This window comes from Coffea eugenioides, chromosome 2, assembly GCF_003713205.1.
Source record: "Coffea eugenioides isolate CCC68of chromosome 2, Ceug_1.0, whole genome shotgun sequence".
NCBI lineage: Eukaryota > Viridiplantae > Streptophyta > Magnoliopsida > Gentianales > Rubiaceae > Coffea > Coffea eugenioides.
The window spans coordinates 33,249,634-33,266,926 of NC_040036.1; the positions used below are offsets into that span (position 1 = coordinate 33,249,634).

The 17,293-nt window shown below is 35.4% G+C and overlaps 2 protein-coding genes across 4 annotated transcripts; one reads left to right on the forward strand and one right to left on the reverse strand.

Moving 5' to 3' along the window:
* Positions 1-263: 263 nt before the first annotated feature.
* On the forward strand, positions 264-9,117 carry LOC113763144 (polyamine oxidase 1). The gene is made up of 10 exons (XM_027306874.1): positions 264-419; positions 534-783; positions 1,148-1,285; positions 1,446-1,507; positions 1,619-1,773; positions 4,531-4,674; positions 6,030-6,179; positions 8,071-8,325; positions 8,433-8,514; positions 8,596-9,117. Exons 1-10 carry the CDS (start codon positions 362-364, stop codon positions 8,802-8,804), a joined length of 1,503 nt encoding a protein of 500 aa, XP_027162675.1. The 5' UTR covers positions 264-361; the 3' UTR covers positions 8,805-9,117.
* A 2,129-nt stretch (positions 9,118-11,246) lies between these two features.
* LOC113760453 (putative disease resistance protein At3g14460) lies at positions 11,247-16,603 on the reverse strand. Of its 3 annotated transcripts, none has more exons than XM_027303033.1 (4): positions 12,447-16,603; positions 11,991-12,089; positions 11,700-11,865; positions 11,247-11,617 (listed from the first exon to the last, which is right to left on the reverse strand). In XM_027303033.1, the coding sequence occupies exon 1, from the start codon at positions 15,722-15,724 to the stop codon at positions 12,464-12,466; it is 3,261 nt and encodes a 1,086-aa protein (XP_027158834.1). In that variant the 5' UTR covers positions 15,725-16,603; the 3' UTR covers positions 11,247-11,617; positions 11,700-11,865; positions 11,991-12,089; positions 12,447-12,463. The 3 variants fall into 3 exon arrangements, with proteins under 3 accessions (XP_027158834.1, XP_027158833.1, XP_027158832.1); XM_027303032.1 differs by having other exon boundaries at positions 11,980-12,089; XM_027303031.1 differs by having other exon boundaries at positions 11,700-12,089.
* Positions 16,604-17,293: the final 690 nt, after the last annotated feature.

Sequence of the window (17,293 nt, forward strand, 5' to 3'; positions counted from 1 at the left end):
AGAAAGAAATAAGTCCACTATAAAAACTCTAAAATTCGAACGAGTCGCCTTAACTGTCTAATCATTTCTAAAAGTTTATATTTTTTTTTCTGAAGAAAAAGGTAATACCAGCAAGTACCCTTTTTAAAAAATATATATATAGGACAATAAACGAGAAAGAGAGAGGAAGGAGAGAAGTGGGGGAGGAGGGAGCTAGCAAAGAAAGAAACTATAAAAACGGTCTCCCGCTATTACCTCCCCTCTGGACAACACAAACGATACCTCATCTTTCACTACTCATCATCATAAACATCTTTCTTTCTCTTCCCCCAACCATTTCTCTGAGCTCCTCCACTCTTCCCTCTACTTGCTCAAATCTTCCATGGACAACAACAAAAATCCCCGCAGCTCTGTCATAATAGTCGGGGCAGGTATCTCAGGTGCGTAATTCTTGATACAGAGACGCTCAACTGGACGTGCTTCTCTTGATTTTCACCGTAAAAATTCATAGCCTCGTTATTGTTTTAAACGTTTGCATGCATCTGAACACGTAGGGATATCGGCGGCGAAGGTGTTAGCGGAAAATGGCGTGGATGACATGTTGATATTGGAGGCGTCAGACCGGATAGGCGGGAGGATAAGGAAGGAGGAATTCGGCGAGGTCACGGTTGAGCTCGGCGCCGGTTGGATTGCCGGTGTGGGTGGCAAACAATCTAATCCCGTTTGGGAACTCGCCAAACAATCCAACCTCCGCACTTGCTTCTCCGATTATAGCTACGCCCGCTACAACATCTATGATCGGAGGTATGCATTCTTGATTGTTGTTTTTTGTTTCTTTTGGCAAACCTAAAAGTTTGCCAGTCTTATTCCCTGAGCTTAATTCGCTCGATAAATTAAACTCAGGGAATAAGAAATTAAACGCAGAAAATAAGAAATTTTGTATAGTTTTTTATTTTCTGCGCGTAAAGTATAGGTGGCGGTTGAGTGAGCTAGCATTTTCTTCTCATTGTTTTTCTTGAATTCTAATAATTTCTGGGCTGTTTTTCTTTTTTTCCTCCTTTTTTTGTCATGAATTTTTTAACATTGTTTTCTTAATATTTTTCCTTGTTTTTCTGTATTTTTTTTGGGTTGTTTTGATGTTGATTGTGGTTTTAATTGATAAAATTAGTGGGAAGATTTTTCCAAGTGGAATAGCGGCGGACTCATATAAAAAGGCGGTGGACTCCGCAATCCAGCGGTTGAGTCAGGAGGCCAACCATGACGCTTCCACTGCTCATGATGTGTCAGTTCTTGCTGAAACGCCGTCGTATGACTTTCTCTCTCCTCTAACTTTTTTTTTTCTTTTTGGAAATTAAAATTTTTACCCAAAAATGTTTTTTTTACCTTTCTCGTGAATTCATTGCATTAATTGATTCTCTTCAATTGTATAGGAGTAATAATTTTGATTCTTTATTTTTTTCTTGCAGCACTCCAAAGACTCCTATTGAGCTGGCAATTGACTTTATTCTGCATGATTTTGAAATGGCAGGTCGATTAACTTTATTTATCTCGGTAAAAAAATAATTTTCGAGAAAGTTTTTTCCCAATGGAAAATAATGAAGCTGAGCTAATAATTATTTTTTTTTTACACATTTTACAGAGGTTGAACCAATATCAACATATGTGGATTTTGGAGATAGAGAATTCTTGGTTGCTGACCAAAGAGGGTATGAGCATTTGCTCTATAAAATGGCAGAAACCTTTCTTACTACCAAGGAGGATAAGATATTGGACAGCCGTTTAAAACTCAATAAGGTACTTATTACTACTAATTATTAACTAAAACATCATTGTCAAAGTTTTATTTTTAATTTTTTTTTTTTACTTTTTCTAACTCTTCTATTTTCTGCATTATAAGACAAACATTACGAACGACAATTCGAAAATCACATTTTAGATTTCTATCTCCCAATTTTTGCAATGTCGATTATAAACAAAGGTAGTGGCACACCAAAGTTCATAAAATTCTAGAACGTGTTACTTCTTTTTTTTAAAAAAAAAAAAAAAAAACTGTCTTGTCTAATGCAATTAAGTTAATCATGTATTTGGCTTTAGTTTGCCCATAAATTACCCAATCATGAGCTGGAAAAGCTTAACACGTTACATGCTCTAATTGGCTTAGTTAAAAGGTAGTGAAAAGGAAAATAGGGGTTGGAAAGTGATTAGTGCATAAACCTAAAACTAATAGAGTTTTTGTACTCTTGCACTGCTTTCGCTCATATATATTTTGTTTTCTTGCTGTTGAGATCGATCGACCTACTTTTTAAGTGTATAGAGAAAGCGACTTTGTTCTCAAAGCCCTTTTCTCTATTCTTCATTTACTGTTAGTTTAGATAGGTACCTATTTGGTTTTTATGTCATCCAGTTTGGTAGGTTGTGCACTTTCATATTTTATTACAATTCAGGAATAAATATCACAAATCTTGGTTCAAGATTGGTGAATGGGGTATCTTAAATTGTTTGATTTAACTTTATAAGGGAAATGGATATTAAAAAGAATTGCTTGTAATGCTGTAGTTGGGCATCTTTTTTAAACAAATTGATGCTCAATATCTTTTTCCTAGTTAATTAAAGAAGTTAAGTTTTTGATGTTTTGCTCGAGTAAAAGAATTGGGAAGTGGGCTGTAGTAGTATGTTGAAAGGGTCCATGTTGCAAGCTTTTCAATATCATTTCTAAGTAATCTAATTAACTTGGTTCTTTGTTACAATCACAATTTGACCTTTCAGGTAATTAGCTCCTTACTTTTTTTCCTTTTCGGAGTTAGACAAGTTTTTGGGACGTACTAGAAGTACATTGGTAAAAAAATGTCGCCTACTTCTTGAGTTCTAAAAGCAGGGAAATCCATATTTTTAGATTTTAGAAATGGTATCCTGTTTGCATATATCAGGCTTCTAGACATAGACGTCGCTCCCTTTTATAGCAATTCAATTTGTTTCTTTTGATGTCCTACACTTTTCTTTCTCCCTGCAAGATTCAAAAATTGGAATGTTCAATCCATTTTATGATCATGGAGATGGGAAACAAAGAAGAAAAACGGACACAATAAACTTATGGAATAAGGTGATGTGCACCAACGAGTTTGCATTCCTTAGCCATGAGATTTCGGATTCGAAACCCTTAGGAACAGAAAGAATAATGTTAGGAGAGTTTATCCTCATAAGGGATTCGATCCGATCCGAATAGGATTAGTTGTAGATTATAAAACAGATGCAGATGCCTGTTTGTGATTTATTTTTTTTAAAAAAAAGTGATGTGTGACATAGTCACTTGTTATTAAGGTTTGTAAGATTGGGTGAATTTTATTTTTCTTCTTTGGTAATTTAATATTGAAGTAGATTATTTAATTATGTACTGTTTAGTGCTACACAATTTTACCTACGTCAGTCCCCACATCCACCATCTTGGAATAGTTGTATATTTCTATGCATATGCGTTATGGACGTCCTTTTACTCATGAGAGAAATTAAATATGCAAGTAGCCAGTCAAATCAACACAAAACAAGGAGCATGGAGAAAATAAGAGTCTTGTCAGTTTCTTCATTCAATGTGCTGCCTTGACATTTGCCTCATCTTTCTTTCTTCCATAATTTTCACATTTACCACTAGGATACTGGTATACACTAAATTGCATGTCACCTTGCTAGTCTAAAAATAGCAACAGTGTGTATTTCATACTAGTGCAAAAATCAGGTACTAAAACATTGACTTGACTTGGAAAGGTTGCAAAGAGAAATTTTTTTGACAACTTGAAGAGGAGAAATTGGGATGTAGACTCCATTTCGGATTTTGGCAATTAAAGGGCATTAGTGATTGGAACTATCTACATCATACATCAGACACTTAACTTCATTAAAATGACATTATTGATTTTGCGCTTGTGGGTAGAAAATTCAATGAATTTTGTGGAATTTCTTGGCCAATTCAATGTATCGAATCTCAGGCAAAAACAAAAAGGTCATAGCCTATAGGTTTCACTGCACATTTTTGAAAGCTAAGTCACAAAAATAGGACTAACTGGCACAGATTTTCTTGGTTTGACTTCTGAGTATCCTAATGGTGACATTACCGGTATTGGCAGCCTCGGCAATTGCATTCTTGATATCCTAACAGTAGCATTGCTAGTACTCCTCCTCCGTCCCATCCATAATTTGAGAAGCCAACTTTTTAAGGGATCATGTAATTATTATATTCTAATAAGTTAGATTTGGGTGATTTTATAATATTATTGTCCTCAGATTCAAAATTTGAAAGTAAGAGAAAGGTGTTGGTACGTGGAAAAAGTTAATTTTTTAAATGATAAATATTTTTAAAAAATTAATTTTTAGAAAGTGAAATCTTATTTTAATACATTCAGAAAGTAAATATATGATTGCGTTAACAATGAAATGGAACGAAGGGAGTAATATATAGTTGTAGACAAATAAATGCATAATTATAGTAGTAAAAAAAAAATTGACTAATTTCTTGTTTTGTTGTCAACTTGTGCATGGAATTGATGATGATTGGGGCAGGTTGTTCGGGAATTACAGCACTCGAGAAACGGCGTTTCGGTGACAACGGAGGATGGTTGCGTTTACGAAGCCAATTACGTGATTTTGTCCGTTAGCATTGGTGTCCTCCAAAGCAACCTTATTTCCTTCAGACCCCCCTTACCCGTACGTCTCATCTTTCTTCATTAAGATCTTAATCCGTCAGTTTCTATTCAATTATTGGTCCCCTTAAGAAGTTAAAAAATATATATATGTATATATACCCTAGAAATTTCTTTTTTTTTTTTTTTGTCTTGGATTAAAATATACTTCTGCATAATAAATGATCATGCAATGATTCTTGACACCTAGAAACTTGCCAATGCAAGTAAAACAAATTTTTGATTGCATAAATCAATTGCAGAGGACACTATTGACCAAAAGGGACTTGTGAGATCTTGACCATTCAATGGCGTTCACATTAACTCCTGCAAATGTGGTCATGGCCAGTAGGAGTTATGGGTCCATTTTTATAGGTTCTGGACAACCGAAGTTGCTCACCTGCACAGTATTCACACGTAGAGATTGACTAGGTTCTTTCTTTCTTTTGCTATTTGCCTTGGACAATCATGTGTTGTGGGATTCTGTCTGCATATAATAAATGTCTCTAGGTTGAAGAGGAGGTCATTATTGATGGACAGTTTAGCTACCTTTATTAAATGTAGTTCCCCCTTGCTATACTGAAATAAATCTGCAGGACTCTTTCTTCTAAGATATCAAAAGTTGTATACTGCTTGTCTCTTCTTCCATCCATCCATCTATTTATGTGTCTGGCCCTTGTGCAAAACCAGGGGTTGCATCTGCACAATCCACAGTATTGAGATAGGCTGTGGTTCAATATTCCAGTAGTAGTTAGTGCTTAATTGGTCTGTGGAATAGGTCATAGATGTTCAGGGTTCATATGTATATATATATATATATTAAACATGGCAGGCAACATTAAAGAAATTTGCTCTTTCTTTAAAGTAAGCCAACAAGAAAAAAGAAAAAAGCAACATGAATGATGAATAATGGGGTATGGGATTTTTAGTTTCTTTTGCACTACTTTAAGGAGTATTGGTTGAACACTTTTTCTACTCAATTGTCAATGTGGGCATCATCTCCATAGGCACCACCACCCTCAAATGCCTTCAAATTTCATAGAAAAAGCTGAAAGTGAATGGCAGAGTTGATGGGGCTGTAAAATCATGCTTGCTTGGAAGAGCTCATGTATTAATAATCTGTGAAAGTGACTATATGTGACTTAATATACTTGGAAAAAAAAAATTAAGAGTTTAGGCTGAAATAATTGATATGAAATAATAATTGTCCAAATTGCAATGTGCCTTGGACAATTCCATAAAAATGTACCTACTTTCATAATTCAAATACAGATGCAATTTGTTTTTGTGGTCCCTTATATGTGAAAAATGTTATGAGCTTTCTCAATCATGGAGTCCCTGAATTGAATACTGATACAGTTTTTCAAAATAATGCAACAGAGATGGAAAACAGAAGCCATTAGCAATTGTGATGTTATGGTGTATACAAAGATCTTTTTGAAGTTTCCCTATAAGTTTTGGCCTTGTGGGCCTGAAAAGGAGTTTTTCATTTATGCCCACGAGCGCAGAGGCTACTATACATTCTGGCAGGTAGGTACAATTACATTTTTCTTTTTAGTATAATACATACAGAAAATGATGTATACATAATATAGAATGTATACTATGGTATTATTTTCTAACTTCTAGCAAATGAATCAATTTTGATTGCATTGTATGCATATATGGACAAAGGCCATTCCGTTCCATTTTGGGTTTTTGCTGGATTATGTCATGTTTTTATTATAAGCAATGCTTTCATGACGTCAAAGAATATGATCCTTTTCTTTTATTTTTTTTTGGTTGCCTATATATAGGAAGTTTCTATTTTCAATGTGACTTGAGAGCCATCTATGTTATTATTAAATATTATTTTTGGAGAGCTAACTGAAAATTATACTCTGTACAGACCTAACTAGTTCAACAAGATGAATCATTTCCCTTCAACTATTTTTTTGTTTTAACTTTTCACCAGGGGAGGGGCGGGATTTTAAGAAGCGGGAAGCGGGACGAACGGTTTGAACTCAGGACTAAAACATTTTCTTCTTTTCCTTTGGAAGAATAAGATACAAACAAATGGCTTCTTTTAAGTTTCAGTTTCTTTTGCAGCTTACATCTTGCTTGTTTTGAATAGCAGTTTGGCCAATAATTCAAATGTTTTTTTTTTTTTTTGATAATAATAATTCAAATGTTAAAATAAGCTAATCCAGCAATGCCAGTTCTTAGAAGAATTCTGCCCCTCACAACACCCTCCTAATCTAGTGTTTTGTGTACGTGTTTTTTGGACAATAGTGTGGAAGATTGCTCTCACATAATTTCCAAATAAAATAAGATTGTCCAGTTTGGCAGGCTTTGTTTTTATATGACAAGATGGGACAATTACGGGAACTAATTGGGGACTATTTTCAGCTAACTACATCTGTCATGTATCTCTAGAGATTGTGATCATATTGATTAAATTTTTGCTTTTGTCTTTTCATTGATATGAGAAAACATCCAATCCTGCACAGATGGCTTTTTTTCCATGCTATAGATTTTCTGTCACTAGGCAGTCAATTTAATCTGAGCAACTACATGACCATTTTAACCTCTTAGAGTTTCCTGTCCTGCTACATTGAATAGGTCATGCTACATCATCTTTGTTTTTTTATTTCGTTATTTTTCCCTTGGCTTTTTTAGTAGTTGATTTTTTTTAAAATTTTATTAAAAGGCTAATTAGAGGAAGTTGAGGGTTTACTTGTAATATTCTTGCCATTTCATTCTTCACATGAAGTGCAGACTCAATATTCTGCTATAGATTCTCCACTGTGCTGTCTTTTACCTTGTGATAGTCTAGTCAAGATCCTCGATTAGTTAATGTACATATCTGTCATGTTCTGGGCTGTGTGCTAATGACGTTTTTGTCCTCGTGCCAATTACTTTTTTGCCCTTGAAAAACTGTCAGCAATCTGTCACAACTCTTTATAGAAACTATACTTAGTTTGATCATACTCCCAATACTTGCACAGAGCAGCAGCACATATATTTTTGTTTCTGATATCTGGCTGTCTAGCTGCACCAGGAAAACATATACTTACATCAGTTATTTCTGCTTTATTTATAAATTCGAGACTTCTCGAGTAACATTGGAATTATAGCTAGTATGGAGATTGCACTCGTACTGCAGGGTTCTTTTGGGATGATTTGTGCGCTTAAGATCAATCAATGTTTGGAGATGCAATGTGATTCTGGAACACTCTCAGTAATGTTAGTACTAATCTAGTCATAGCAGATGCAGAGATTACCCCAGTGCAGGCTTATTCTGCAATGATTCATTTACCTTAGAGCAGTTAAATGTGGTTGCTGCAGGAATTTGTGCGTTAATCATGTAACTTGCATTCCAAAACACTACTCACCAAACTGAACCAAGCTGGTTGTTGTTGATCTGTTTTAATTTGATCAGCACATGGAAAACGCATACCCCGGGTCAAATATACTGGTGGTGACATTAACAAATGGGGAGTCAAAACGCGTTGAAGCTCAACCGGATGAAGAAACCTTGAGAGAAGCCATGGAAGTTCTGAGGAACATGTTTGGACCAGAAATACCAGATGCTCTCGACATACTTGTACCACGTTGGTGGAACAATCGGTTCCAGCGCGGCAGCTATAGTAACTATCCAATCTATGTTAATCACCAACATGTTGATGACATTAAGGTCTACATTGTACCTATTACAATCTTGCAGGGTTGATTAAATTAAGTTTTGGTTGCCTTAGATTTTCTATCAAATTTGTAATGTTTTCTAGTTTTTTTGGCCTGCAGGCACCAGTTGGAAGGGTGTTTTTCACAGGAGAGCACACAAGTGAAAAGTTCAGCGGTTACGTGCACGGAGCTTACCTTTCAGGTAACTGATGCATATAACTCAGTATCGTCGATTGGATTAATCTCAGCTCTAGAAGTTCATATCACCATGATTTTTGAGCAGGCATAGACACGAGTAAAGCTCTATTGGATGAAATGAGGAAGGACAAGGGAAGAAAGAATGAAAATCAAGCTTTTCTCCTGGAGCCCTTGCTTGCTCTGACAGAATCTTTAGCGCAACCAGATGCAGTATCAAATCTCCACAAATATGATATACCTAGAAAACTCTTTCTTAGTAGTAGTAAGCTAGGCCTTCCGGAGGCCATTGTGTGATTTAAGTGGACAGTTGGATACACACTTCTTGACAGAGATAACAATTCATTATTAGGAAGGAAATTCGCCTGACAGATTTGAGGGAAGAATATAATCCAATTCATGGATGTTCTGCAACACGAAGAAAGGATGAAGAGCAAGAAATCATGTAAATGATTAGTGAATTTCATCTCCTGAATAGGTAACAATGTAACTGGAGGCTCCGGGAGGATCACTTTGATTGGAATCTGTTTGGTTATGCATTAGATTATTCAATATAGCATGTATTGGAGGGGTCACTGACGAGATTTAAGTGTAACTAAGATGATGTTGATTCATGAATGACAATCTTTTTTAATTCTAAACGGGCGTTCAAGCATATTTTTGCTCCTGTTAGAGATAAGGCTAATTTTAACTTTTTAGAGACTAGGCTGAAGTAGACAGACAAGTGCCATGTAGAACTAAATTTTAAAAGCCCCTGTGACCGAGGGTAAGTGCAATAAATACAAGGCACAAGGAAAGCTTTAATTCACTGCAGTACAGACGAAATAAGATAGCAAATCAGTATGCATAATTTCCAGACAAAGTTTCCTGCAAGATTTACACATTAGGGAAGTTTAATCATTATCGTTAGTATATAAAAAGTATGAATGTTGGTTTTAGGGAGTGCAAGTGTAAGCACTTTTTTATCTGAATTTTTGTTATCCCTAAATTACCTTCATGTCTTTTAATTAGAATTATTGCATTTTAATATGGCACTAATTAAAAGAAATAAAACACTCCAATTGATTACATTTTAATAGTATTGGTAACTAGAATTTAAAATTGCTCATTAAAAACGACTTACCTACTCTTGAACTCCATTTCCAATTATTATACGTTTCAAAATTTATTAATTGAAGCATGAAAAATTTCTCATGAGTCATTAGTTGAGATTTTTTTTAAAAAAAAAAAAATCAATTTCAAAAAATAAATATTCTCTAGAAAATGGAGAAACATACAAGAACAAGAAAACCCTTATTTATCTGTATATCTTCATACAAATATCGCGAGTAAATTTTACAATTATGTGCTTTTTACCAATATCAAGAATTTTCATGCTATACCCAATGGAAATTCAATATACAAAAAATGATGACACATTTATAACTGAAATAGCAATATTAAATTAGAAAAAGAAATCTGAAATAGTTCCATACGAACCATTATTATCATTAATAGCAACCAATCAAAACAAAAAAAAAATTGAAAAAAAATTGTATACTATTTATAAAATGACATAAAATAAATAGCAAATGAATTAAAAAACTAGAATACAATTCAAATAATACCAAAGACAACATCCAAATCACTCAGATCTAGGGGAAGACAAACAATATTGGTTTGAGCAAACCAAGTCCATCCATCAAGTCAGAAGTCATCTCTAATGATAAAATAAGAATTATAATAAGGGTAAATTTAAAATGAAGAATGATAAAATGAAAATGATATCCAAATTGTTTTTGGTGATGTCCAAACTACCCTTATTTTTCTAATGATTACATATATTTATTGTATTGCAACATTAGTGAATAATGGAAGCGGTTATGAAATGAAATGCTTTAAAATTAAGTAAATTTTATTTATGGTGACAATTGTAATTAGACATATTTAGTGCATTCCAATAGTTGATAATAATGATAGCGGTTATGGATTAAAAGTTGGCAATTAAAAAATAAAACACCAAAAAATTAATACTAAAATTATTAATTGGCCACAATTCTCATTCCAATTCCATGATCATCGAAAAAACTAATACTAAAACCAAAAATATTGTGCTTATATGAAAAAAGTAGACTTGTTGCTTTTGTTTCGCATTGGATTGTGCTAAAAACATGAATAAAAGAAAAGCAAAATAGAAAAAACTTCAACTATCTCTATCTATAAAATTTCAATTGTTAGAATGTACAAACCAAAAAAAACTTTACGTGGTTGATCATTTAGACTCCATTATTAACAATAATAGAATTAACATAATACAAAGAATTCAAATTACATGTATGTTTAATTTTCTAACTTAATTATATTATTCATTTATAAAAAATTGTGATGATTGTGGTTTATATGCAATAGAATCATGAATATACAATAATTTTGATAGAACATGATATTATCAATATTTGATATGTTAGAATTCAAGCTATAAATCAAAAAGTGTTTGGTTCATGATTTCAAATTCAATGCTAAGGGATATGTCAACTACATTGGAATGTTTTCTATCTCTTTTCATTTAATAAAATTTTTAAAAGTAACTAGCTTAAAAAAAAAAAACATAAAAATACTATATTATGATGTTGATGATCAAAATTTCATAAAAAAATTTTAGTATCTAAAGAATAAATATATTTTAAGATATTACAATCATGTGCAAAGCACGTGAACCATTACTCATACTGACAAAGGATTAAAATTGACACACTTAAATGTAAGAAAAAAATTGGCTATGTTATCTCTGTTCAGTAGTTGACAATTCAAGATACTCGATAGTTCTACCAGTATATCGAAGAAAAGAAATTCAGAACTCAAAACTATTTCCTGGATGTATTCTTTGGTGAGCACAATACACAATCCTGCACCGTGCAGATTTGGTAGCTGTGTAAAATGAAGATTTGAAACCAAGGTATCCTGTTCATCCCTTGGGAACTGCATGTCTATACCAAAATCTAGGAACTGAAGTTCATGTTTGGGAATACTGAAGCCTAGTTCATGTTTGAGAGTACTGAAGCCTTTCCATAGGATGGCGAATAGGGGACAAGGCTTGAGATGATGGGAAAAAATACCACCTTAAGACAACCCTGGCACAGAAACAATATTTGATCACAAATTTTAGAGAAACAATTGAAGGTTCAAAAAAACCAGACCTGAAATCATGTTTACCTCACTGCAAGACCAGACATTTACCGATGACAGAGTTTGCAGTCAACACCTTAATAGGCATACGTGTTTTTCAGGGAAGGAACTTGGTCAGAATGCATGAGCTCTTTGGTGGACAAATTCCATGAATGAGAGCAGCAAAGGAAAATCACGGCTGACAGAGGCACAGCTACACATGTTACGAGATCAAAATAGAATGTTAGACGTTTCATCTTTTACAGAGATGTTACAACTTAAAAATAAGAAGTTCAGAATGCTTAGACATGCATTTATCCGAAATTACTTGGCAGTTACATTAAACTTTTTTTAACTGGATTTTGGGCTTGAAAGAGCACTCTAGTCATTCAATTCTTCAGACTTAAAGAGCCAGGAAACTTCTCTCCACCAGCTTATCTGTAGTCAAGGAAAATCATCAAATGATAATACTTTAAACATGGTATCAGCTATATGAAACCACAAACTGGTAAAAGAATAAAGAAATTGATGTCAGTATATTAGGATCATGCCAATCAAGAGAGTACTTGTACACACCACCTACTTAAGCTTATTTATTTATTTATTTAAAAAACTTTTATTTGGAGATCTGAACTATAACTTAGGATTAAACTGAACTTAGACCTGACAAAGAATCCACCATTCTAGAATTACCACCCCAAGTCTAGAGTATGTCACCAGATGGTGTATGATAGTCTATAATTGTGCGAGATAATTATTTTCTAGTAGAACTTCAAATGATATGTTTTCACTTACATTGTGCAGTGTCTGCATCACAAATGATTCGAAATGCAGGGAATGTGGTCGATCTCGGACCAATTCTTTTCACAGTCCTGTTGCAGCTTAGGACATCCTCTGATCTCTAGGAAAGAAAGCATTGGTGGGACTCCCTCTTTTGGCAAGTTAAAGAGCTCATGGCATTCCATGATCTTTAGTTCCTCTAGAGAAGAAAGATGTTGCAACCAAGGAGAAAGGGACTTGAGCTTAGGTAAGTTTCCAACGTGAAGAGTGTCTAAAGTAGAAGGAAGCAACCACTCAGGGAAAACAACATCCAAGACCCCACCATGTATCTTGAGTTTCTCAAGTGATGCTAGTCTATGCAAACCCCATTTGGACAATGGTGTAATGTTCTCACAATCCTTGACTTCTAGTGAGACAAGGTTAATTGGAAAACCACCATCTGGCAAGGAGGCGATGCTAGGACAATTGGACAGCTTCAGTTCTTTCAAAGATGTGAGGCTTAACATCAACTCTGGCAGGAACATAAGATTCTCACAATCAAGTATATGCAACTTTTTGAGGCTGCGGGAAGGAAGTCCACCCTGGGGAAATGAGACAATCCCCGGACAACCATCAATTTCCAAATAGTCAAGACATCCAAGCTTGTTTAGGCATTTGGGTAAGAAAATGAGATTTGTACAGTTACCAATCCGAAGAGATTCAAGAGACATCGAATCAGTTGCAATATCTTCTAGTGACTCCAGATTACAGCAATTCCAAATAGTAAGTACTTTTAATGTGGTGGGCAAATGGCCGGCTGGGAAGGATGTGATAGAAGGGCAGTCGAAAATCTCTAGCAGTTCAAGGGATATGTTGCTACTCTGTGTAATCCCTTCAGGAAGAAACTCAAGATTGGGACACTGATCAATCGTGAGTTGCTTGAAAGTAGTTGGAACTTGCCTCCCTTCTCCTGGAAATGAAGAAAGAACTAAACACCCCCCAATACACAAGAACTCGAGGGATGTGATATTGTTTATCATTGGTTCAGGTAACAAGTCTAGACCACATCCTCGGAGCACCAGGCCTTGCAGGTTAGAAGGGAATGTGGTCCCAGGAACCAACTCAAGTCTTGGACAATCTGTAATAATCAGTTCTTGTAGAGCTGTGAGGCTATGCAATGCATGTGGTAGCTTCTTCAGACTATGGCAGGAGTCCAATTCCAAGTATTCAAGTTTCTGAGGCAGCGGCTGTTCTTCCTCAAACAATGAAACCAACATAGAACAATTACGAATCACAAGATGCTGAAGAGAAGTTAAATATTGCATATCGTTCTTGCATCTTGCCAGATGTACAAAGTCAGAACAATCAACAATGACCAACCACTTAAGTGTAGGCATATATTGCAGCAACCACTCTGGTAGATGCTTCAGACTTGAAATGTTGTGAAGCTCAAATGAAGCAAGACGGTTGATTGCAAGATTACTGCTAAGTAGCATATAGTTACAGCCTCTTAAGTTCAAAATCTTCAGTCGTGGAATCTGAGGAAGTGAAACAGATAACTGCTCACATTCAGTTAAGTGTAGCTTTACCAATGAAGGTAGTTGCTGAGGTAATTGCTGTCGCAGTTTTGGACACTTCTCAATTTGAAGTTCCTGGAGACTGGGAAATACTTCCAAGTGGCCATCACTAGTAGGTAAGAGCCACTCCTCCCATTCCATCATCTCCTCAAATGTTAGAGTCTCTAGTGATGCAAAAGATTTTGAAGAAGAACTGCTAAACCCATAAAACTCAGCACCAATACTCTTTACTGCATCCATACCTTTAATATAGAGATGCTTGAGTGAAGGTAGAGATCCAAGTGGAGGTAAAGATCTGCATCTTTTACAGTCAGTTACACTCAGACACTCCAACTTAGAGAATGAAGGATCCCCAATCCAAGTTGGAAACTTTCTACCATTGTATCCCTTAATTGTCAACTTTTCTAGATTTTGGTGGGGTTGTAACATCTCAAGGACATCTGTTGCAACTCTATCATTTTGCAACTCACTTAAGGTGCTGCTCCACTCCATCACCAATGTGGTAAGTTTTTGCTTCCCTTTTAAGTTTGCATTCTTTGCATCCCACAAATTGTCCACATTCTCTAACCCTGATAGTGAAAGTGAACCCTGAAGATGTGACAAGTTTCTTAATCCATCAATGCGAGAACCAACAATGCCCAAGCCAAATTCAGGTAGAAATGGAGGGGTGACAACGTTATCCACTCCTATTGGCATCTCTTGTGTTGTACTTCCACGAGGACCAACGTTACCCAAAACAAATTCAGGTAATGATCGAAGGCTAACCAAATTTTCCACTCCAATTGGCATTGCTTGTATCCCACTTCCACTGATGTCAAGGTGCCGCAAATTAATCAATTTTCCAATATTAGCTGGCAAGTTATTAAGATCAGCACAGTCACATAATAAAAGTGTTTGTAGATTGTATAGAACATTCAAAGATTCAGGAAGGCTCTTGATTCTAGTATAAGAAAGGTCAAGGTATCTTAAAAGTCTCAAATTCCCAATGGATTCTGGGAGTTCAGTAATGAAATAACAACTCATAGATAATACCCTTAGACATTTGAATTTTGGCAGGAAGTCACACGGAAATTTATTACTCAGGAAACAGAACTGTGTTCCAGAAACTGATCCTAAAGGTAAAAAGCTGCGCAAAGACACCTCAGTCAGTGATTCAAATCTTTTGAAGACATCATATTTGCTGCGAATGTAAGAAAAATGATGAACTTTTTCAGACCATTCAAGATGCTCTTTTTGCCAATTCTCCTCTTGCCTAACACATGATATCCTTGATACACTTCCAGCCAAATCATTTATCAAATCGTGCATGACATACCGAGATCTATTGAGCGCAGACTCTTGAAAAAATGACCTTGACAGTAGCTCTGAAAAGTACTCGTCACCTACCTCTTCCATACTAATTTTCTCTCCTGGCTGCACAAACCCTTCTGCCATCCACAGCAAGACTAAGTTTTTCCTTTCAAATTCATAGCCTTTGGGAAATATTGAACAATATGCAAAGCACCTCTTCAAATTGGGAGGTAGGTGATGGTAACTCAGTCTTAGGGATGGCAGAATGGAATTCTTTTTTTGAGGTAAATCCCACAGGTTGCTATTCAAGACTTGATTCCAATAGACGACATCTAATTTTGAAGCCAATAAGCCTCCTAGCATCTTCACAGCCAAAGGCAAGCCCTGACACTTCTTTACTATTTCTCTGCCTATTTGTCTCAAAGTCAAGTACTTTTCTGAGTTCATTTTCCAGCGTGTGATCTTGGAACAACAACCAACATTGTGTATCTGACAATTCCTTAAGACGATAAGCTGGGAGTGCCTTCATGACTCTTAGAACCCCTTCGTTACGAGAAGTCACAATGATCCTACTCCGTGGATCCCCATCCATGAAAGAGATTGATAACTCATTCCAATTCTCAAAATTCTCATTCCAAACATCATCTAAAACAATTAAAAATCTCTTTTTGTTCAAAGTTTGTTTTAAGCCCCTCTGAAGAAGCTCCAAGTTCATTGTATCACAAGGTTTAGCAGTTGATGATTCCAATAGTGCCTTGGTTATATTTATCGAATTGAAGTCATCTGAAACACAAGCCCAAGCTTTTACATCAAAAGCCTCATCTATCCTCTTGTCATTGTAAACAATCTGAGCTAGTGTTGTTTTGCCAATCCCACCCATACCCACAATTGGTATTACAGAGAATCCCTGGTTATTAGTTCCATCATCAGCTAACAATAACTTTATTATGTCCTCCTTTTCGTTCTCCCTGCCATAAATGCAAGATTCAACAACCAATGGAGTTGTTGGAGTTCTGTGCATCATTCCATGTATCCCTTTTCCACTACTTTCCAAACCAAGAATACCCTTTTGTTTTGCAATGAATTCCAGTTTTTCAATAATCTTCTCAATCTTGACATTCATTCCTTCATCAAATGGACTAAAATTATTTGCAAGAAAGTTCTTATTCCTTACCTGATTTGAAAGGCTTTGAGGGCTAAGCTCCACTTTGCATCTCAAGGCTTCAGTGGCCAGAAAATCCAGTGCATCTTCAGCTTCATAAACAGCATCTTTCAGCATGTCCAGCCATGTCTGTATTGCTGGATTGAAGTACTGCTTCTCCTCTGCATCATCGAGCACCACTGTGCAGGTGAAATAAGCAATCTTCAGCTTCTCAAGAAGCAAATCATTTATGTTCCATCTTCTCAGAAGCTCTAGGATGTCTCCTGAAGCTAATTTGTCAAACAAAACTTGAAGGGCTGGTGATAAAACTGCCTCCCACCAAACCATGATCTTCTTCTTTAGCAGAGAGTCAAACGAGGGACAAATAACTCACAATTGAAAAATGTGATGATATTTTCCAGCTTCAACCGCATCGCTATTACTTCTGATAAGTGATAAGTCAACGTCAACTTTTATGGGATAATATACTCTTTTACTATATAGAAATTGGAAATTTTGGACCAAATTGTTACGTCATAAGTCGAGCAATGCAGTGCTACTCTTAAAAGGTATAAAATGATTTGTCTCAATTGGATGACTAGTTGGAAAACGATATTATTGCCAAAGCTCAAATATTGACGCCACAATAAAATTTTGTTAAAACCCCACAATTGCCTTTTAAGACAAATTAGGCATTGATTTGAAAGGGTTTGTTATGTTTCCTATGGCATTCATAAGGATGAGAGTTGGAAAATCAAACACAGAAATGTGCTTGCAGATTGACTTCAAATGCTAATTAACATGTTACCAATCTTAAGGCCTTGTTATGAGTTGATAGTTTTAGTTGATTATAAATTCTGATTATAGAGATAATC

Coding starts and splice junctions, on each gene's coding strand:
- LOC113763144 (XM_027306874.1), top strand. CDS start 362: ATGGACAACAACAAAAATCCCCGCAGCTCTGTCATAATAGTCGGGGCA. Junction 6,180..8,070: donor GCTACTATACATTCTGGCAG/GTAGGTACAATT, acceptor TAATTTGATCAG/CACATGGAAAACGCATACCC. Junction 8,326..8,432: donor AACATGTTGATGACATTAAG/GTCTACATTGTA, acceptor TTTGGCCTGCAG/GCACCAGTTGGAAGGGTGTT.
- LOC113760453 (XM_027303033.1), bottom strand. CDS start 15,724: ATGAACTCAGAAAAGTACTTGACTTTGAGACAAATAGGCAGAGAAATA.